The sequence below is a fragment of the Myxine glutinosa genome, chromosome 6, assembly GCF_964187855.1.
Source record: "Myxine glutinosa chromosome 6, kmMyxGlut1.1, whole genome shotgun sequence".
Taxonomy (NCBI): Eukaryota; Metazoa; Chordata; class Myxini; order Myxiniformes; family Myxinidae; genus Myxine; species Myxine glutinosa.
In genome coordinates, this window is record NC_136266.1 from 95,444,539 (window position 1) to 95,468,574 (window position 24,036).

The window sequence follows — 24,036 nt, forward strand, 5'->3', positions numbered from 1 at the left end:
GACAAGGTATGACAGTTTCAACTCGCACCATCCGTCGCCAACTCAATGAAAGGGGTTTCTATGGAGGACCCCACTGCTGAGAGAGAGAGACAAAATAAAGCCTGACTGGAGTAAGCCAAAATCCTTCTGGGAGAATGTCCTGTCGACAGATGAGACCAAATTAGAGCTTTTCTGTAAAGCACATCCTCTCTATGTTTAAAGAAAACAAAATGAAGCCTTCAAGGGAAAGAACACCTTCCCGAAAGAACACCTTCCCGAAAGAACACCTTCCCGAAAGTCAAACATGGAGAAGGTTCAGTGATGTTTTGGGGTTGCTGTGCTGCCTCTGGCACTGGGTGCCTTGAATGTGTGCATGCATAGTCATGAAATCAGGAGATTACCAAGGCATTTTAGAGCACAATGTTGAACCCAGTGTCAGAAAGCTGGGTCTCCATCAAAGGTCATGGGTCTTGCAGCTGGAAAATGACCCCAAACACACTTCAAAAAGCACCCAGGAATGGTTCAAGACAAAACGCTGGACTGATCTGAAGTGGCCAGCAATGAGTCCAGATCTAAATCCCATTGAACACCTGCAGGGAGATCTGAAAACAGCAGTTGGGAGAAGGCACCCTTCAAATCTGGGAGAAATGGAGCAGTTTGCACAAGAAGAGAAGGCCAAACTGCCTGTAGAGAAATGAAGGATGCTCATTCATGGCTATAGGAAGCACTTGACTGCAGTTAGTTTGTCCAAAGGCTGTGTGTGCTACCAAATATTAAGTCTCGGGTGTCAATAATTTTGTCAATACCATTTCTTTTTATTTTCTGATTTAAAGGGACATATTAAGTTCTGAATCAAAAACAAAGGTTCTGTCATATTAACAGTGGAATAAAGAATTGTGGAGACCAAGTACTTTTGTCAATTTAAAGTTATTTTTAGAGAAAATTGTAAGTTATTTGAAAAAATTGCGAGGGTGCCAATTTTTTTGGCCACAACTGTATATATACACATACATATACATACACACACACTCATATATATATATATACATGCATACATATAGCAGGACAAATAGCATATTCTACATATATATATATATATAATTTTAGAAACAGGAATCAAATTTCTGCGAGGGGTTAAGTGTGAAAAAATTCTGACAATGCGGGGCTCGAACCACGGACCTCCGTTGTCCTCCTCCGTTGTATGCCATACATGTATGTATGTAAGAATATATAGTATATTTGAACCTAGAACCTCCTTTGGCCTCTTAAACCTTGACATCTGAGCTCAAAAAAAAAAACAGGCCTGTTGCAGAATATTGCCTGTGCAAGCACCTGAAATCTTGCATTGCTGTTGTAACGGGAGAAAAAAAAAAATGAATATGTATTATATTACTCCTTGCTCCGAGCTGCTAGATTTCCATTATCTAGCTATCTGATTGCTTTCCTTGTTTATCCTCTTCTCTTGCATTTTGTTTCTGCTGATATCCTTTCCACGCTCAATCTTCTATCTCAAATACCCCCAACCCCTTCCTTCTTCACGATGCGGTCTTCCCTTCTGACTAAAAACCTCTCAAATATTCTCTACCACCCCCTCCTCCTCCCCCACACATCTCCTCAACAACTCCTCCACTACTCCTCCTCTCCACCATATCAGCAAACCTCTACCCTTTCCCACTATCGCTCCAATGGCCTATTCCTGATATCGCCCCTACACACCCCCTCCCCTTCCAGGATTACCAGAGAAAGCTCCCAGATTAGGCTTTATCGCTCCTCAGGGAGCACAGGATAGATGCCTGGCTGGCGCTCTAAGGCCTCAGTAGGCTCAAAGAAGAGGGGGAGGGAGGCGGAGGAGAAGAAAACGCAACGCCCGTTAACAGAAGCCGGCACAGAAGCAAGGCCGAGATAAAGTTTTCCCAGCGGCCTACAGGATTACACAGTTGGTCCCATGGCATATAGTGGCTTTGGGGATGGATTAGGGTCGGCAAGAGGTTCAATTAAATCAGGAAGAAAAAAGTGCTGAAGCAGTTTACACTCTCTGGTGTCCCTCTGCATTAGCTCAGGGTCTCAAAGTAGCCTTTCTGGAATCGCATATATTCCTGCGCTCTTTCGGATGGTGCATATTTGGCCTGTAAAATCCTTCACAGGATCGTAAAACCTCTTACTTTTAAAGCTGATGTTTTTTTATGGGAGTTTGGACTATGTTGAGAAGGGGTTTGTGGTTGGTAATGGGACAGTCAAGGAAAGGCCCGATGCGGCTGTGTAGGTCAGGAAAGGTGATGAGAATCCACACCGATTCAAAATACAACAAAAACGTGTTTGGGCCAAATGGCATTTTCCCACACTCAATTGTCCGTGTACCTATTCTTGCTCTCTCAACCACCACGGCGACAAGCCGTGGGATTGGCCGGCCATGGATAACACGACGCAAGCAATGCATCCATCGCCACCATGTTGCGGAGGCACGCGCGAGCCAAAACCCGAAAATCCCGGTCCGTGCGATCATTTCATTACAGGCCTGAACACGGTGGGGCTCTAGACCCTTGCGAGCACGCACACTCTTGCTTCAAGGTTTTTGGGTTGAGCGATTTTCACCGAGGTCAATCACTGCTGTTGAGAAAACAAAACCAAAGCAAAGACGACACCAACTGCATCAGAAATGTCCAACAAACTGGAACATAAGAAATGTCCTGCTGTGAAAAAAATGTAATCCAAAAAATTCCAATTGCACTTTAATTCTTTCCCACAGCATCGTGCAAGCTTTTTTCTAACCAGTGAGTCCACCCAACAGGACAAAGTTCCCATAATGATGCGTAACCATGTCTTATGCACGATAAGGTTTATTTATTCTCGAAAATATTTTCTACCAGATTGCGTTTGCTTATTGTTCGGCACTTACCGGCTTATGGCCAAGTCAAGGTCACAAAGGTCTCCTCTAAGCCCAGTTATGCTTTGTTTCCACCTGATAGTTGTGATGTTGAAGGATGTTTTACCGAGACATGTGCGACCAAAGACGGAACCGAGCTTCCGTACATCCACAACGTTGTCCTGGACACTTAACAATAAGTCATTGGGCAAATGGAAAAATGGATGTTCGGTGGAAGGTAAATGGTGTTCCTCATCAAGGCCCATGTCAGACCTGTGACAACTCGCTGAACAATGTCACTTCTTGGGCACTGAATGGCAGCACTTGTGAGAACCTTTTTATTGGCATGATTATTTTTTTTCTTTTGGACAGCAATGGCCTTTTCATGGGCCACATTTTGGTGCTTATTAGAACTTGCTCTGAAGGAATTAAAAGTCAACCTCTGAGGGACTACATAAATAAAAGGATCTTGGAGTGCCAGCCAGACAATCCTGCCAGCCCTCTTGGAGCATGTCACAGAGGAGAGGGCTATGGTGGTGGTAATAGATGCAGTGGAGAGGGGAGAGTATGCAGGGGGTGGGGTGATAGATAGCATAGTGCCAGGCAGTTATAGGTAGAGCTAACAGGGTTTTTGGTTGTATTCATAGGGGGATAAATTATAAATCAGAAGAGGTAGTGTTAACACTGACCAGGAAATTAGTGAGGCTTTATCTAAAATATTGTGTACAGTCTTGGTCACCCTATCGGAGGAAGGACATGGCTGCCATAAAGAGGGTTCAGCGCCAGGTTGCTAGACTGATTCCAGGGCCATGAGAAGCCACGGCTGAAGAAGACAGGAATTTATACATTAAAAAGGAGGCGATTTTGAGAGGATATGATAGAGATGTTCAAATAATGAAGGATATAGGACAAAATTGCTGATGATTGCTGACATTGCTTGATTGCTGATTGATGACAAAATTGCTGAAGGATATAGGACAAAATCTCTTTGCTGATGACTCCACTATCTGCCGCTCCATTCCACCTCCACTATCTGCCGCAGCCTCCTCACTCTCTGCAGACCTGGACAAAATCACAGACTGGTCAAACAAGTGGTCCATGTCTTTCAATCCTGACAAATCTCACACTTTTACAATGTCTCTCCGAAAGGACCGACTGGACAACCCTCCCATCTACTTTCTCAACAATCCTCTCCAAGAAGTTCTGTCACTCAAGCTTTTGGGTCTCACTATCTGCCATGATCTTTCTTGGGAAAACCACATTTCCAAGCTGGCCTCCAAAACCAGTCGCCGACTGGGCATCCTCCGTCGTGCGAAGTCCTTCCTTGGCACACCTGAGCTCCTCACCACATACAAGGCTTTCATCCGCAGCTCAATGGAATACTGTTCCCCCCTCTGGGCTGGTGCTCCTGCCTCACACCTAGCTCGGTTTCACGCTGTTGAAACCAAAGCTTTCAGAATCAATGGAATCTCCTGCGATGAAGTTAACTCCGAGGGCCTTTCACTCACTCACCGCAGGCAGGTTGGTGGTCTTTCTGTCTTCTACCGACTCCTCTCCGGCCTTGCTCCCCCAGCTCTCTCTGTGCTCTGTCCCCCCAATATTCCTTCAGGTCACACAAGATCTGCCTGCAACCCTCTTATGGTTAAACTGCCAAAATCTAGGCTCTCTGCTCACCTTCACTCTTTCATTCCCCTTTTCTCCCGCCTCTGGAAGAAACTCCCCCACTCCCTTAAATCCCACTCCTCCCTCCAGGTCTTTAAAACAGCTGTTCACCACCATCTCTTATCTTCCCCCATCCAAAACCTTGATCGTTTCTACCCCTGCTAATTCACCCCAGATACACTTTTATTTTGAAATTCCAACTTCTTTCCTGGACGTCCTTGCAGTGTTCATATGTTTTATACCTCTTCCACCTCGCCCCCAAGCCCTCCCCCTCCCACATTTCTCCCGATGTCCCTGCTCTCAAATGTTGTCTTTGTGTCCTTCCCCCTCTCTCCCAATCTTGTCTACCGCTCCCCTTATTTTTTGTGTTTTATGTGTCGGTTTGACTTTTTGTGTGATTAATGTTAGCTCTTTCACGAGCCTCGATCTTGTATACTGAAAAAAAAACAAAAAAAAAACGTGTAGAAAAGTTTTTCAGCAGACCACGGTACCTGCCGATAAAATGGAAGAACCCAAGCAAAGTGCTCAATGTGTTCTGGGATAACCTCACGAGTGCATATGAGGCAATCCTCCCTCCCCCTACTGCCCCCCTTGCCCCCACCTCCAAAACAAGCAGGGTCTCCTACTTGATATGTGCAGAACAAAACAAGTCAACAAAAATAGTCCATGCAAAATGTTCAACAAGATGTTTGCAATGACATTGCATGGCAAAACTATTTGAAGGCAACCTATTCAACCAGAAAGTGAAGCAGTCAAGCAAAGCACTGTATCTGCACTTTGAGCGCGAGGGACAAACCCAGACCCAGCACATGGCAGCACGATCAGTGTGTGCAAAACTGTGCTTGCAGCAAGCACGTGTAGCAGTGGGGGAGCATTATACTTTTTCAGGGAATGTTGGGCCTTGTGCAAATGCTATGGATCCCAAAACACCATTTAATATGAGTGTTAAACATCAGGCTCCTGAGCTAATCTAGGTTTGGTTGTCAAACACATTCCCCCAACTGACAATAAACCAAATTGCATTTTCTGTCTCGCTTCTTGGACTGCATCATTGCTCGTCTCGAAGCTCACAATAAGAGCTATGGAGGTAGCATAGAGTCTTACCAGTTAAAAGATGGGTCATTGGCCATATTGTGCAGCATACTGACCCAAGGCTGGATATAAACTAGAAAATGGGACGACTTTATCATACATTGTCCAAAAAAAACAGCTTGGCAACAGGATACGGCCAAAATGTAGACTTCTTAAATGACAAGAGCTGATAGACAAACTGAGTATTGTCGACACTGCATCATTGATAGTCAAGATGGTGTGCACTTCTGCCTGGTGGAACAACATGCATGTGTTTGTGATAATCACTTACCCAACTTTTCTGCCAGCTCAGCATACAGGCCATCAATTCTTCGCATAGTCTTCACCAAATCCTTTTTGCGGAATTTGATTTCCACCGTGCCTTCAGCTTCCAGAACCCCTCCCCTGCAGTATGCAAAAACAGAGCATGGTGGAGCCATGTTACCTTTGTTTGAGTAGGACCTCCTCGCTTGTAATACCGGAGAGGTTTGTGGTGACTAATCTAATGGTTTCCAAACCTGCGTGTCTCTTCTTTTGCTATAAAATCACTTACTGACACCATGTAAAGCAGAAAAATATGACAGAAAAGGGAAACACTTTTTTTTTTTGGAAATAAAGAGTAAAGTAGGTCATGTTTACAAAACACTTTACAACAGGAAGTGGCTAACACTACTATTATTATTATTATTATTATTATTATTATTATTATTATTATTATTATTATTCACCATGCTCTAAACAGAGTAGCCTGGTGTTGGCTTAGTGGTTAGGGTGCAGCTTGGGATCCTAGGATCCTGGGTTCAAATCCTGGTCGGTGGCTGAATTAGCACCAGGGGGGTTGACTCAGCCTGTCATCCTTCCGAGGTCGGCAAATTGAGTACCAGCTCACTGGTAATTCCCTGTGTGTCGCAAGAGGCGACTAACAGGGTTGGCGGCAGGAAGGGCATCCGGCTGTAAAACATTGCTTCAAAAAGGGGACCAAGGTGCCCCAAAAAAAAGCCAACCCCCACTCTGCGGGATAAATGGCCTCTAAAGGTGGTTCTTTCTGTTCTTCTATGCTCTAAACAGAGTGTTGGTTCTGCCGAAGCTATTCCTTGGCTGAGGTTACAATCCTAGATAGTTTGCCACTCCGACGCAGAATACTCGGCTTCCAACTAATGCTAACAGACAGGCCATCCAGTTTTACGACCATCCGAGGGGCGGCACACACATTGATACCTCACCCTGTATGCACACAGCAGGATGACGATTTACAGCTGAGCCGAGATTCAAACCCAGGTTAGACAGCTCAGAGGCGAGTGTGCATACCTATAGGATATCCTGCCAGCCCTTTTGAAAGACCGCAATTACAAAATGTCATTTTCAAAACTTATGTAGGAGGCAACCAGTGGGGTTCATGGGCAATTGTGTAGACCTCAACGTACCTACTTTCCTGATCAGCATACATCTCCATGTGTTGGGGGTTAATCGTGGGGTCGATCACGACCCAGGATCCTCCACGCAGTTCACCATGAGGTGGAATGTAAACGAGGACTGGCTGCTTGTATTCGCGCAGTCCATCCACGATGTATGCACCAAACTTCACCACCTGGTCGTACATGTCTGTGGGTGGGAATGCAATGCAGAAAACATTTTCATTGGAATTATGACACAGACAAAGAGATCCCCTCTTTCTGGTGTTTATAAACCCGAGGATTAAAATACATTTTGGAAAGAACAAAACAAAATCTGACGTCATTACATTTTAAAATTGCATTTGGGTTTGTTTGTTTGTTGTGAAATCGAAGATTCACAACGAAATCGAAGATACGTAAGTGTATTGGGTGGACTTTTTTTTTTATAATTCTGTCTGTTTGTTTGTATGTCAATCGCTACAGGTCACAATTCAGAAAAAAGGTCTTCACGAAACATAACCACTTGGTGGAGATAGTCAAAAGCTAGCAGCCTACAGTTGGGGTCAAAATGTCAAGGGTCGAGTTCACAAAAGTCAATTTTCATCCGATTGACTCCAAATTTAAACTGAATTTGCTTATTGGGTTGCTGAATTGGTTGAACAATCAAAAGCTAGAAACATTGTTTTTGAGGTGAAAAGGTCAAATGTCAAGGTTGCATAAAATCGTCAATTTCCATCCAATTGACCTAAAAATTGAACAGACTTTGCATAGTGGGTCAATGATCTGGTTCACCAATCAAAAAACAGGAGCCTATGGCTTTTGAGGTCTAAAGGGCAAGGTCGCAGCAACTGATTTTGCAGGTATGGGCCCATGACTGCTTCTTACTTTCAAAATTCAAGATTTTCAAGTATATTGGTTGGTCGGATCTCATATTACCCCCTGTGCTGAGTGCAAAGTGGGGTTAAGCAATTGGCTCACTCTGTCTATATATTTGAACACTGCAGAACACAAATCGCCTTGTTTGCATTTCCAAAAACATTCAATTCATTTTAACAGTACTTTGGCAAAATTGTAAGTCTTCTTGACCATTCGAATCTGTTACTCGTGCTCTCAGAGTGGGAAACTTTGATACTCTTCTTCTTCTTCCAATAAACTGTTTCCATTAAAGTCCCATGTCCAAGGTCCAATAAAATCCCGTGTCCTTTTCCTCAAGACTGTGCAGAGTAAGGTGCTGAATTTTCCCATTCAGCGGTTTCCAAGAAATATATATTTTAATTAATTGTGTTAATCCAAGATGGCTGCCATACCATGTGACGTATGACATCACAATCATAAAAACATTTTGCATGGGTATAACTCCTACCCTGAAAGTTTCGTTTCAATCGGACATGTGGTTGCTGAGAAAAACGAGGTTTAGCCCGGACGGACAACCAGAAAACATAATGCCTCCGGCCACCTTCGGGTGGAGGTATAAAAAGAGGACATCATGGGTCAAGTGTTCGGTGAAAGTGGGGTTGTATCAGGGCAGATTGGATCCCAATCATATCTGCCAGCTGTTATAAAGTGACTCATCGAGTTATTATTATTATTTTTCTTTCGTATGATTTTTGCTGGTCTTTGCAGGTTTAATGGCTTAGCGGTTAGGTATTACAAGCCTGGTGTTGGCTTAGCGGTTAGAGTGCAGGCTTGGGATCCTAGGATCCTGGGTTCGAATCCCGATCGATCGCTGAATTAACGCCAGGGGGGTTGACTCAGCCTGTCATCCTCGGCAAATTGAGTACCAGCTTGCTGGGATGAATGATCCCAGTGTTTATCCCGATTTAGAATAGGTACACCGTATCCTTGCGCATCGTAGGAGGCGACTAAGGGTTGGCGTCAGGAAGGGCATCCGGCCATAAAAACATTGCCTCAAACAGGGAACCATGAGGTCATGGGGCCCGCAAGGCTAACCCCCGCTCTAGCGGGGAAAAATGGCCTCAAAACGATCATTCATTCATTCATATTTGCAGGTTTATTCCCTTTTAAAATCATTTTCCCGTCAACCGTTGGTCCGATTGACACAATATTTTCACCATAGTATGTGCCTACTAATGTTGATTTTTTTTACCCGAACCACACAAATATTACCCTAACCTTGGGACTATCAGGGTGTTTTCGAATAAATCATAGATCACATGGTCTGTCAGCCATCTTGGATCAAAGGAAAAATAAATAATGAAACAAGTATTTCTCTGAAACAGCCAAAGCTATACAACTCAATCATTAGAAGTATGATCTAGTCGTCAAGTGGAATACATATTTAAAATTTCATCGTGATCAGTCGCACGGTCTGGCAGCCAGAATATCTTTAAACAATTTAAGCAGAAGATGATGTCATGGTCACGTGCCAGATCAAAGTGGGGTTGTATCAAAGCGGGATTGTATCAAAGCAGGGATGTACCAAGAGGGGCAGATTGGATCCCGGTCATAACTGCCCGCAGTTATGAATTGGCCTGTCAAAGGTGACCTGTCCAGTTCGCTTTTAAATTTGTTGTCCACACAACCTCCTGAGGGATCGACATGAAACTTTCAATATAGGAGTGCCTACCCATCAATATTTATTTTTAATGATAACTATGATGTCATACATCATGTGGTATGGCAGTCATTTTGGAGAAAAAGGAAAAACTTTGGAATATTCTTCTCAAAAACTGCTTGAATGAAAAAAAAAATACTTGGCACAGGTCAGGAACACACTACGTGGTATAACATTAGATAACAACGACATCATCAGTGCCTTCATGATGATGTCACAATTGGATGCGTCAAAAACGTTATCTGATCAATACAAAACTTTCTGAGAGTGATCTACAGGAAACTGTGTGTACTGCAGTGACCAGTGAATTAAATTGATGACATGATCGATAACATGGTTTGCAAGCCATATTGGATTTTAGCGGAAACCTTTCAAAACCCTCTTCTCTCAAACTGCCAAACAGAATGATGCAAAACTTTAACTGTGTCATCAACTACCCTTGGCGATATATGACTGATCGCTAAAATGTCATCGATCACATGGTGTGGCAGGAATATTGGAGAGAAAAACAAATCTTATCTGATCAAAATTAAACTTCACAAACGTGGTCGTCAACACAGTTGGTCACCTTTTAAATTTATGTCATAGGTTATGTGGTCAGGCAGCCATTTAAGACAGAAAAAAAAACCAGATCCTTTTTTAAAATCTTCTTCTCCGAAACACCTCAACAGGTCTATGCGAAATTTCATCCATATTTTCATCTAACCATGATAAATAAAGTTTGATAACTAAAATGTCACATCACATGGTTGGGCAGCTATATTCGATTGAAGCTAAAACTTAGAAAAAAAATAAATTCTGTCAAACCGAAAATGGCCTGGACAATATTATTGGCACCTTTTAGAAGTTCTTAGAAACAATTAGATTTCAAGCAGGTGATTTTTTTTTTGTATACAACATCGAGGCTCGTGTAAGAGCTAACATTAATCACAAAAAAACGGACACATAAAACATATAATAAAGGGAGCGGGAGACAAGATGGGGAGAGAGAGGGAAGCACACAAGTACAACATTTGAGAGCAGTGACATCGGAAGAACTGTGGGAGGGAGAGGCCTTGGGGAGAGGAGGCATGGGAAGGGGGATGGGAGAGGTATAAAACACATGGACAATGCTAGGACTTCCAGGAAAGAAGTCGGTATTTCAAAAAAGAGGACCTGCGGTGAATTAACGGGGGTAGAAAAGATCAAGGTTTTGGATGGGGTAAGATATGAGATGGTGGACATGAGTGACAGAACTCCTTTCCTCCTTTTCAGAACTTTTTAAAAAGATTCTCCTTTACTTTGGAATTGAACTCACCTGTGGTGAGTTGCAGGTGCCTGCAATATAGAAATCACTCATTCAACCAGTTTGAATGGAGAAAAGGAGTCATTATGCTGTTTTGTGTCACTGTGTGCACTGCAATGAGCATGGTGAAAAGAAAGAAAAACAGAGAATTGTCTGAGGAGGTCAGACACAACATTGTAGCCAAGCAAAGACAATCTCAAGGCTACAAGTCCATCTCCAGAGACCTTGATATTCCTGTATCCACCGTACGCAATGTATCAGGGTGTTTAAAGCCCATTAACTGTAGCCACCTCCCTGGATGTGGACGCAAGAGAAAACTTGATCGAAGATTGCATCGAAGGATTGTTTGAATGGTGGAGAAAGCATCTCGATTAACTGCCAAACAGATTCAAGCTGACCTTCAGACACAAGGTACGACAGCTTCAACTCGCACAATCCGTCACCAACTCAATACAATGGGGTTCTATGGTAGGAGTCCCCTGCTGAGAGAGAGACATAAGAAAGCCCGACTGGAGTTTTCCAAAACACACTCGAACAAGCCAAAATCCTTCTGGGAGAATGTCCTGTGGACAGATGAGGCCAAATTCGAGTTTTTTGGTAAAGCACATCATCTCTATGTTTAAATGAATGAATGAATGATCGTTTTAAGGCCATTTTCCCTGCTAGAGCGGGGGTTCGCCTTGCGGTCCCCATGACAATCTTCTCCATTTTGCCCTATTTTCTGCATCTCTCCTTGTTAACCCCCTTGCCCGCATTTCTTTTTCCACCATCTCTAGCCAAGTCTTTCTCGGTCTTCCCCGTCCTCTACTTCCTTCTACATTCATTTCCATTCATTTCCTTGGCACATCTGAGCTCCTCACCACATACAAGGCTTTCATCCGCAGCTAAATGGAATACTGCTCTCCCCTCTGGGCTGGTGCTCCTGCCTCACACCTAGCTCGTCTTCACGCTGTTGAAACCAAAGCGTTCAGAATCATTGGAATCTCCCGCGATGAAGCTACCTCTGAGGACCTTTCACTTACTCACCGCAGGCAGGTTGGGTGGTCTTTCTGTCTTCTACCGACTCCTCTCCGGCCTTGCTCCTCCAGCTCTCTCTGGGTTCTGTCCCCCAAATATTCTTGCAGGTCGCACAAGATCTGCCAGCAACCCTCTGATGATTAAACTGCCAAAATCAAGACTCTCCACTCACCTTCACTCCTTCATTCCTCTTTTCTCCCGCCTCTGGAACAAACCCCCTCAATCTCTTCAATCCCACTCCTCCCTCCAGGTCTTCAAAACAGCTGTTCACCACCATCTCTTATCTTCCCCCATCCAAAACCTTGATCTTTTCTACCCCCGCTAATTTCACCCCAAATCCACTTTTTTGAAATACCAACTTCTTTCCTGGAAGTCCTTGGTGTCCTTGTGTTTATACTTCTACCACCCCCCACACCCTTCCCACGCCGCCTCCCCTCAAGCCCTCTCCCTTCCACACATCTCCCGATGTCCCTGCTCTCTCAAATGTTGTGTTTATGTGCTTCCCCTTCTCTCCCCATCTTGTCGACCGCTCCCCTTTTTATATACTTTGTTTGTTTGTCTGTTTGATTTGTTTGTGTGATAAATGTTATCTCTTTCACGAGCCTCGATTCTGTATACAAAAAAACAAACAAAAAAACCTCTTCTCAACCAGTCACTTTCATCCTTCCTCAACACATGACCAAACCATCTCAACCTGTTCCTCTTCACAGCATCAATCACAGGTTCTATTCCCATCATCTTTCGCAATTCATCATTTGTCTTCCTCTCTCTCAACGATACTCTGCACATCCACCGAACCATTCGCATTTCCACGCTTTCCAGCTTTCGTTGCTGCTCTACGTTCATTACCCATGTCTTGCTCCCATAAATCATAACACTTCTCACATATGCAGCATACACCTTTCCCTTCAGCTTCAACGACACTCCCCTCCTCATCAGCACGCCACTCAGTTCCCGAAACTTCTTCCATGCACATCTCACTCGAGCAACCGTTGCCGAGTCTGATCCACCTTCTCCATTCAGCATGTCTCCGAGGTAGCAAAATGTTTTCACACCTTCCAGCTTCACGCCGTCTCCAAGATCCAACTCAACATTTCCTCCATCTGCAGCTCCCTCTGTGCACACCTTACATTTGAATGTAGCTGCCACACTGGTTAATAACCCTCTCAGAACACTACATTTTTGATGAACCCACTCAGCACACATTGTACATTGAATGGAGTTCACTCCGACACCCTTCCTGCACACAGCACATGGCCACTTCCCAGTTCTTTCCACCTCACCACATGCTTTACCACTTGCCATCACCTTCGTCTTTCCGATATTCACCTTCAGACCATTTGTCTCCATACATTCCTTCCACTTGTTCATCTTTTCCTTCAGTCCATCCATACTTTCCGCAATCAACACCAGATCATCTGCATACAACAACTCCCACGGTAAACCCTCCTTTACGTTCTGAGCCAGCACCTCCATCACAGCTACAAATAGCGGTGGACTTAGTACCGACCCCTGATGCACTCCCACCTTGAAATCATTAAACCATTAAGTTCATGAGATCATTAGATCATTAAATGAATGAATGAATGAATGAATGTAATGAATAATGCCACGGCATCACATTGGCAGCAGTGACAATATAAAAATGTTGCCAAGAACTTTAAAGAGAGAAAAGGAACTTTTATCAGCAATGTCGTCTATCCTGAAGTTCTAAGCTGAAGAAGAGGTGCAAAATCATTCCATTTTTTTTCCTAAAGAAAAGCATACAGTTGATATCACGATTTGAAACACGATGGAATAATATTTACCGATAGGAACAGTGATGTGTTTTTTTTAAATTGAAATTCTAAAAATACTGTTTAGATTATGATGATTTGCGTGTGATATTTAACGGATGTTTATATAAATCGCTCCTCCCAATTGAAGCCCCGCCCTTAGGGCGGGTACCGTTGCTCGTAATAAATAATGGCGATACAACAATTTTTACCGCTTTGCTTTGAAGAACGGGAATGAAGGGGGGGGGGAGGGCGGTGCATGTTAATATGCCTGGTGGAAGGCTTTGGGTAGTGAGGGCCCTTGAAGCCAGATTTTAATCTTACAGCCGCCATGTTGGTGCTCGCCGTCACTGTGATGCAAAGCGAAAGACGCCTCAGAGCTGTCACATTCACAATCGCTATGTCGTATGTACTCCCGATAGGCCGATACATGTTTCCTTCATTGTAAAAACTACAAAGTCAACAGTTAAAAGGATTTTGAGCCGATAGGTGTTACAGCCTTGGCAAGATCGATGGAGACAGCGATCTGTTAGCTTATACACCGCCCAAATAGCTATACGGAATGCTCTCATGTGGAGGTTAAACTCACGTCGTTCGAACTTCGGCCGAGGTCATTATTTACTTTTAATGATGTTTATATACGAATCAAAAAGAAGATAATTGGTTTTGGGTCGTCCTTTCCACATATCTCGTGGGATTGAGTTGGAGAGACGACCGTGATGGCGGGGAGGGGGTTGGCATTCTCTCAAGCAGGGATTCAACCCATGTCCTTATAAAAGGTATTTGTCCGAGGTCACCTAGTCCGATCGGTGCAGCCGTGCAGCGATCGGTGCAGCCGTTTGTGCGGCACCCGGGAAAATAACGTTATGCGGGAGTCCAAACCTGAAAATGCTGGAGGCCAAAGCTGAAATTGGAAAAACAATATAGCCTATTTTACTCCAGGAGATCCCAGGATTACCCACCCAAAATATCGTTGCGATCAGTTCAGCCGTTTTTGCGGTACCTTTGAACGGACTGACGGACAGACAGACGGACGCTGACAGACAGACAGACGGACGGACGGACATTTGGTGAATTATAGTAAGATATATTAAGTTCTGAATCAAAAACATAGGTTCTGTAATCTTAACAGTGAAATAAAGAATTGTGGAGACCAAATACTTTCGTCAATTTCAACTTATGTTTTGAGAACATTGTGAGTTATTTGAAAAAAGTGCAAGGGTGCCAATATTTTTGGCTATGACTGTAGGCAAAGTTTCTAAAATCAAACATCGGCCAAAAGGTCAACATAAGCCAAATTTTTTTAATCTCAATTTTCATCCAATTAACTTGGAATTTGAAGAGGATTTGCATATCTGGACACTGAATTCAACCCCCAACTATTTTTAAGGTCAACATAGGCCAAAACGTCAACATAGGCCAGATTTCTAAAATCCTCAATTTTCATCTGATTGACTTGAAATTTTAGGAGGATTTGCATATCTGGACACTGGATTCAACCACCAAGTATTTTTGAGGTCAACATAGGCCAAAAGGTCAACGCAGGCAGTTTTCTAAAATCTACAATTTTCATCCGATGAACTTGAAATTTTAAGAGGATTTGCATACGAGGTCACTGAATTCAACCACCAATTATTTTTGAGGTCATCATAGGCCAACAACTTATTTTAGAGATTTCGCAAGTATCATGCTATGCATGACATATTTCTGGTTACTTGGAAAAATAAAAATAAAAAATTTCCAAGTATGTTGATCACTTTGTGTGTGTGTGTGTGTGTGTGTGTGTGTGTGTGTGTGTGTGTGTGTGTGTGTGTGTGTGTGTGTGTGTGTGTGTGTGTGTGCGTGTATGTGTGTGTGTATGTGTGTTTGTGTGTTTGTCTGTCCGCTCACTTATACTTGCCTACAGGTCACAATTTTAAACCGAACTTCAGGAAACTTCACCAAATGGTAGAGTTCGTGGTCCGACAAAATCCTATACATTTTTGAGGTCAAAAGGTAAAAAGGTCAACATAGGCCAAAGGTCAACCACTTTTTTTTCAAATTTCTAAAATCCTCAATTTTAATCCGATTGACTTGAAATTTGAATAGTATTTGCATATCGGCGAACTGAATTCAACCACCAACTATTTTTGAGATCAGCATAGGCCAAAAGGTCAACATAGCCCAAAGGTCAACCACTTTTTCAGATTTCTAAAATCCTCACTTTTCATCTGGTTGAGTTGAAATTTGAATATGACTTTCATATCAGCTAACTGAATTCAACCAACAACTATTTTTGAGATAAACATAGGTCATAAGGTCAACATAGGCCTAAGGTCAACCACTTTTTTCAAATTTCTAAAATCCTCAATTTTCATCCGATTGACTTGAAATTTGAATAGGACTTACATATCGTCTAACTGAATTCAACTACCAACTATTTTTGAGATCAGCATCGGCCAAAAGGTCAACATAGGCCAAAGGTCAACCACGTTTTCCGAATATCTAAAATCCGCAATTCTCATCCGATTGACTTAAAATTTGAAAAAGATTTACATAACGGCTAATTGCATTCAACCACCAACTATTTTTGAGATCAGCATAGGCCAAAAGGTCAACAGGTCAAAGGTCAACAACAATTTCAAAATTTCTAAAATCCTCAATTTTCATCTGATTCACTTGAAATTTGAATGGGATTTATTTATCAGCAAACTGAGTTCAACCACCAACTAATTTTGAGATCACCGTAAGCCAAAAGAGCAACATAAGCCAAAGGTCAACAACAATTTCAAATTTCTAAAATCCTCAATTTTCATCCGATTCACTTGAAATTTGAATGGGATTTACATATCAGTGAACTGAATTCAAACACCCACTATTTTTGAGATCAGCATCGGCCAAAAGGTCAACATAAGCCAAAGGTCAACCACGTTTTTCAAATTTCTAAAAGCCTCAATTTTCATCCGATTGACTTGAAATTTGAATTGGATTTTCATGTCAGCTAACTGAATTCAACGACAAATTATTTACGAGGTCAAAAGGATGCTCTACTGACTGCCATTCTGCTTTGTTCTCTTTTGCCAAGTGTCGCTCTATGAGTGATTTTTCATTTGTTTGTTTATTTGTTTGTCTGCACATGATGTGCTCACGTAGACCACGTAGGCCACACCTGGTGGGAGCCAGAATTACATGTTCTCTTTTCCAACAGCGTACCTCAATACATTATGTACAATTAGAATGCGAGTATGTCCATAAATGACACTTTTACAATGTGAGCACGTCTATAAAGTACATACTATTAGAAAGCAAGTTTGTTGAAAAAGGATGTACTTTTTAGAATGTGACTACGTCGATAAAGTACAAGGTCTCCTCCCTTAACTTCATCCAAATTAATGTAATTTCGTTGTTATCTTATTATAATAGAGCAAACGTATATGGTTATGTATGTTATATGTGACCAAAACGTCTTCTTCTTCTTCAAATAAAATTAACACCCAAAACAGTCCGTGAACTCTTAATTATGTTTAGACTGCTGAGACCCCTCAAACCTTTGATGACCCTTTAAGTCCCCCAAGATCCTTAAGACTATGAAGACCCCTGAAGACCCAAAATATCCTGAAAGACCCAAAATACCCCAAAGATTCAAAACACCCAAAAGACCCCGAAGACCCAAAAGCCCCCGAAGACCCAAAACACCACAAAGATCCAAAATACCCTTAAAGGCCCTGAGGCTCCACAATACCATGAAGACCCAAATGGCCCAGAATATCCAGAATACCCCGAAGACCCAAAACACCCAAAAAACCCAAAACACCCTGAAGACCCCAAAGACCCTCAAAGACCCTTTATACCCAAAAGACCCTTAAATACCCCAAATACCCCAAAGACCCTTAAAGACCCAGAGGAACCAAAAGACCCTTAAGACCCAAAAGCCCCTGAAGACCCAAAAGACCCAAAACACCCCAAAAACCCAAAATACCCTTAAAGGCCCAGAGGTTCCAAAAGACCCTGAAGATCCAAATGGCCCTGAAGACCCAAAACACCATGAAGACCCAAAAGACACTGAAGACCCAAAAGACACCGAAATGGTCAAAGATGCCTTTCCCTTTGAAACAACGTGTGGTGAGGTGCGTGGAGCACGCCGAGTCACACTAGTGTCTGTAATAATTAGATATCAAGGCTTCAAAGAACGTCGTGATTATTTACCCATAACTCGCTATTACATCGTCGAGATAAATGTATTTCTTAAGAGATAAAATGATCCATTTAACGTCTTTTCCCTTAACGTCATGGTTTCCAAGAACGCAACCACGACGTTAACCGAGGACCAAGTGTACATGTATTAAGAAAGTGAATGCGTCTATAAAGTACGTATTATAAAAATACATCTTCGTCAGTAAAATATGTGTATCTATAAAGTGTGTGCGTATGTAGTCTATAAAATACATATGATTGGAACGTGAACCGATACAATAAAACCGAAAAGATCTCATTGTCTGTCATATTAACAAAAACCTACATCATCAATGCATCATGTACATAATCACAAACACAAACAAACCAGGACACAAAATACACCACACAAAAGTCCTGGCAAGGGCCTGCAATCTCTGATTGCTCTTTGCAGTCTCAGGTTGTAATGCATGGACAATTCTATTTATTTCCTCGAATAAAACACACAACACACACACACACACACACACACACACACACACACACACACACACACACACACACACACACACACACACACACACTTCCTCGATTAAGCATCAACAACAGGCATGGCACTCATGTCGACGTTACTCAGATCTCAACCCATGAGGATGAAAGGCTTCAAAAAATGGCAAAGTGGACTCTAAACATCGTTGCTTGAAAATAAACCCTCCTTCGCACGTTTGTGAAGAAATCAAAAGGAAATTCCATTTATGGAGGCGGTAGAGCAATTCAGTGACAGCAAAATATTCAGGCTTAATCACGTGGTAAATGCAAGACATTGTTTGGTTTATTCATGTTTCTGTGCATAAAGTGCCCATGAGTGTCAGACATGCTACAAAAGATTCAAAACCCTCGCCTACAGACGTGTTTCAGCCTTCCGGAAGGAATTCAAAAATTCCATCTGCACCGTGCCGTCACTCAGAAGTTAGATTGGGCTTGCAAAGCGAGATCCTTGGGTAGGAAAAATTGGTACAAAAGCAGGCCAGAACGTTTAGCGGGATCCTATGAATACGCCCAAAATGCAGGTGCTACGGTGACCTCAAGTCCATTATGGAAACGTGAACTCATGCCTAATGATGCTGAATAAATAATGTTTTTAGAGAGAGAGAGCATTCTAAATGCATTTCGCTCTATTCCTCTCTCCCACTGAGCTAGGCTGCACCTTAATCATGAGGCAAGTGCGCAGACGGATGGAGCTGCTTTAAGGACCAAAGAGCAGGGACGTTTGCTGCCTGCTGTGTGTATGGCTGTGTGGAGGAACTGACAAACCTCGCAACGGTGCCTGTCAGTATCCAGTTGAGAAGATAGCTTCCAGGTAAAGGGATGTTAGCCTTACAATCTGCATCACATTATTTACCAGTTTCAAAATGCAAATCAATGCGGGTTCATATATTTTTGGTCAGGAGTGTGGACAAGAATTCAGACGCTACTCATTCAGAGGCTACGATTTGATTCAGACAGTGACTACTCTCCCCGCATATGCGTAAGAAAAAAACCCCGAATTTCAGGCACGGCTATCCTTTGTAGACTTTTATCCAAAAATGTAGAAGATTTTCATCCAATCACAATCCTTACAAATCCTTAATCCCTGGTGTTGGGCTAGCGGCTAGGGTGCCGGCTTAGGATCCAAGGATCCTGGGTTCGAATCCCGGTCGATCGCTGAATTAACGCCAGGGGGGTTGACTCAGCCTGTCATCCTTCCGAGGTCGGCTAATTGAGTACCAGTTCACTGGTAATTCCCTGTTTGTCGTTAAAGGCGGCAAAAAGGGTTGGCGTCAGGAAGGGCATCCGGCCGTAAAGCATTGCTTCAAATAGGGGACCGAAAAACAACAACAACCACGGTTCCCGAAAAAGGCCAACCCCCGCTTTGCGGGGAAAAATGGCCTCTAAAGGTGGTTATATATATATTTAATCCTTACAAAGCACTATGCTAGAATTACTGAATTCAGGAAAACTGAAGAAGCGGTTTTCTCTCTACACTGGAAAAGCCACCCTAGTGGAGATTTATATTTGTTGAAATTACCAGCCCATTCCCCACCTTCCTCTGTAAAATTCTAAAACATTATGGAACAACATTACGTCTGTGGAAGGGTCATTCAAAAGGTTCTGATTTTCTTAAGCTTCAAATTTTACTGTTGACAAAGCTGGAATTATAATTAGAACTCAGACAAAAATCAACGATTGGAATGGAAGCAGCATCTTATCCTTGCCCAAATAATTTAAAATGCTAGCAAGAAACTTTTTTTAACATTGAGAGGGGAGAGGGAAGGGTGATGGGGCTGGGGGAAGCTAATTAATAAAATTAATATTGGAAAAAGGAAGATAATGGGGAGAATAAAAAAAGACTTTCGAGGGTATGGGAAGAGTCAGCAAAAGGAAAGGAGGTTGGGAGGAGAAAGGAAGAAAGGAAGGAGAGAATGAAATATACAGGAGTGGTCAAAGGTTCCACCATATTTGTATACATTATAACTAGAAGGCCCGTTTTGTGACCATCTGTGACCTTTTGTGCAACTGAACAACTCCCTTAAAGGAATGCAGGAGTCGATTATAAATTGTGCCCATGATATGTTGGAGTGCAATGGACTCACTCCCACTTTGTGCAATGGATTTTAATTCCGGTCTACGTGGCTCACACGTGTTGCTTTCCAGGAAAAGCTACTTCAGTTTACATTTTGCATCAGTCAAGCGGATCAGCATCATATCAATTCCCTAAAAACACAAGACTGAAGGCTTCTGTGCTGCATGCTAGATTGCAATCGTGAGCTGAAAATAAATTCAACATCAATGCTTAATTTGAGCACTTAAGGAACAAACAAATTGCGTTAACCCAAGAAAACAATCATGGGCGTGACCCTTTAAACCCAGGGTAGTACCTGCCAAAACTTCGACAACAAAAGGGGGAACCTGCTGCCATTAAAAACAAGATGAGATGCATAAACATTTTAAAAGAGAGACTACAATTTGGGTGTGCAGTGGCTAGCGGCGTCCATCCAGGCAAGCTGACAATCTCAATTTTACACAAGCACGGCGCACCAAACAGCAGGTCACCACAGCTCAGCAATTCTCCCTTGAATAATAATCCAAAACCCATTCCGCACGCATACTCCACACACCATACCCTTCGCTCACATGCTCATCCTTCCCAATTCAGCTCGTCCCTCATCTTATTTTTCCATCTTAACTTCCCCATCTTCTCCAAGTTTCCCTGCTCTATTCCAACCAGTCGGTGGCAGTTAAAACTCAGTGCTTTTGTTACCGATTACTGAAAGCACTGTATAGTCCATGGAAAGGTATTCTCATTATCCACACTAAACGATAGAACAAGCTGCTGAAAACGGTTTAAAAAAAAAAATTGGTATAAAAAGCAAGGTATTTTTTTAAATTTGGTATTTCACTTTGAATAAACCTTCTCTCCATGAAAACTCCTATTCCTCTGAACAACCTCTCTCCCCCAAACCATCCCCTTCTCCTTTAGTCTCTCAAACTAGTTTTCATCCTCCTTAAGTCTTTACTTTCTCTAGCTTGTGCCTGCCCACAATCACAATAACCCATCTATTTTATTCTAACAATAAAACATCCCCCCCAGGTTACTATGAATTTCCTCTTCCCATTTCACCCCCCAACGCCCACCCCTCTGTCACACAGCTCAAGCAAACGGGACCCTGCGTATGCCCGATAAGCCAGTGCAGCTCGTGTGCTCTTCATGATTGATGCTTCGTGTTATCTGAGTGCACCCCGCCGGCGTGCTGCCGCCACGCGAGCGGCATAGACGAATGCGGATTGGTGGTGGGCGAGAGTGCTGGGTGGTTGGCTGGTTAGTCGGTTGGATGGCTGGTCAGTTGATTTGCACTCAAAACATTCACAATGTTAGATAAATGATGCCAGGCCAGACATCAGAAAGCAAAACCAAATATTCACATTATTAAAGAACACCACCTGGAAAGAGGCACCTGGTGACAGGCAAGGGTGCGAACAGAAGAATGAGAAGGAAAAAAGAAGAAAAAGAACGTATAAATAAGGAAGAAGTTAGAGATGGGAAAGAAACTGGGTAAAAAGAAATACCAAAGATCTTCTTTGTTTGGCAGAAGATGCTGCTGCATAAGGCTACCGACTTGGCTCTGATGAGCCAAGGTATATGTAGAACTAAGATTGGTCCATTTATGGTGGGATTATGTAACCTACCCTCCACCCGCAGAAGAATGGAGAATTTTGCAAGGATATGAGCACACCTATGATTTACTATTCCCAAGAGACATTGTACAAAACTACCTCCGCATGCAGGTGAACTCACCTTGCTAAATGCACCCTTTGCATAATGACTCACCTTGAGATGCTGCTCATATGCATGCTAGGCAATACAAGGGCTAGCAGGATGGCCTACATATATACACACTCACTCTAAGCTGTCTGGCCTGGGTTTGAATCTCGGCCCAGCTATAAATTGTCATCCCGGTGTTTCACAGGCAGGGCGATTCATCAATATGAGTGTCATCCCTCAGATAGATGTTAAACTGGGCATCTCGTCTGCCAGCATTTGTTGGTAGACGTTAAAGATACCACGGTGTCCTTTGGGAGAGCAGACGAGCTACTGCCGGCACCTTGGCCAAATTACAAATTCTTTCTCCAACTACTACTGAAAAGGCAAAGGCAAGCCACTCAGTGTAACCCTCGCGAAGCAGCTGCTTCGGCAGCACCAATGCTCTGTACAGAGTATGGTGCATCAGAATCAGAGTTGGCAATCCAAACTAGGTTATCCCAACAACAAAAACATTATAACAGCATTATGTAATCAATGTTGTCGATGTTCAGATTATGCAATAATTATGAAAACTAAGTGGATCCTCCATTGTGAAAAAAGACTTACCGCAAATGGGATCAGTTGTTCACAACCCACTGGTGGGCTGCGTTGTTTAGCCGGATATTTACTGAGCCGCCACGGCCGCTCAAGGACGGGCAAACGATGTGAAGTTGCACACAGGGACGAGACTTTGACAAAGATGTGCCATCACGTCCCTGACACCATATGCTCTAACCACTCAACATTACTGCGTGAAGTCCACGTAGCCGCATAGATGTGGTCATCACTTTTGCAGCACAACAATCCATCGTTCAAAATTATTCATTCATGATTCTTTCATTAATATCAATTCACTCTTTCATCTCAGATGAAACAATCTTGAGCTATTACTGCAAAAGTATATTTGTACCTCTGCCTTTGTAATTGTTTGCCCTCTTGACAATAATGTGTGGATCATGATTGAAATGGAAATTTAAGTAGATTAAAATGCAGTAGAAATCAGAAGATATGGAACGTAAAGACATGCCTTTTAAGTCAATCACAATTCCTTTAGTCTTCAGGTCTATTGAAGGCCTTATCCTGGTATAACTGTGAATTAATGGGTCTTATGTTCAACATGGCAGGCCAATGCACCTTGCGTGGCCCCAGCACCAATTTCCCTTTGATAGGCCATTCTTATGGTAAACAGACGGCTCGAGAATTTGATGCGCCATGTGGCTACTCCGAGATAACCTTGAAGGGACGTTGGGTGCTTTTAATTTGACGATGTGAAATTTATCAGTGCTTAGTTTTGCACTAAAGTATTGTATTTCACAACTGCTCAGAGGCTGGGGGTTGGGGAATGAGGAAAATGGAGGGTAATTCCAGGGTGAATTGGGATGTGCTCTGTGGGATAGAGGGGAGGTAGCTTTTGGAGATGATATGAAGGTGAGTGGGAAGTTGAATAAGGAGATGAAAGAAAAGGCAACTGGATTAATAGAAGGGAGAGAAAAAGAGAGAAAGAAAGAGCTGAGGGGAGGGGGGGGGAGAAATAGGTGGGCTGGGGACAGAGAGAGGGCGAGAGAGATGGTGAGAGGGAGAGATTGAGATGGAAAAGGAGAAAGAGAGAGGGAGAGAGAGATGGTGAGAGGGAGAGATTGAGATGGAAAAGGAGAAAGAGAGAGGGAGAGATAGAGATGGAAAAGGAGAAAGAGAGAGGGCGAGAGAGATGGTGAGAGAGATGGTGAGAGGGAGAGATGGAGATGGAAAAGGAGAAAGAGAGAGAGATCAAGAGATGGTGAGAGGGAGAGATAGAGATGGAAAAAGAGAAAGAGAGAGGGAGAGAGAGATGGTGAGAGGGAGAGATTGAGATGGAAAAGGAGAAAGAGAGAGGGAGAGATAGAGATGGAAAAGGAGAAAGAGAGAGGGCGAGAGAGATGGT

General features: G+C 42.9%; 1 protein-coding gene across 9 annotated transcripts in view; it reads right to left on the reverse strand.

The window, feature by feature from the left end:
• Window positions 1–24,036, reverse strand: part of LOC137430068 (acetyl-CoA carboxylase 1) — a 763,460-nt gene that overhangs the window by 27,640 nt on the left and 711,784 nt on the right. For all 9 annotated transcript variants that reach the window (XM_078780164.1, XM_078780162.1, XM_068120583.2 and 6 more), the window contains 2 exons: window positions 7,000–7,177; window positions 5,868–5,980 (listed from right to left, as the gene is read on the reverse strand). In XM_078780164.1, the coding sequence (XP_078636290.1) occupies window positions 5,868–5,980; window positions 7,000–7,177 (291 nt within the window). The remainder of the gene's footprint in view (window positions 1–5,867; window positions 5,981–6,999; window positions 7,178–24,036) is intronic.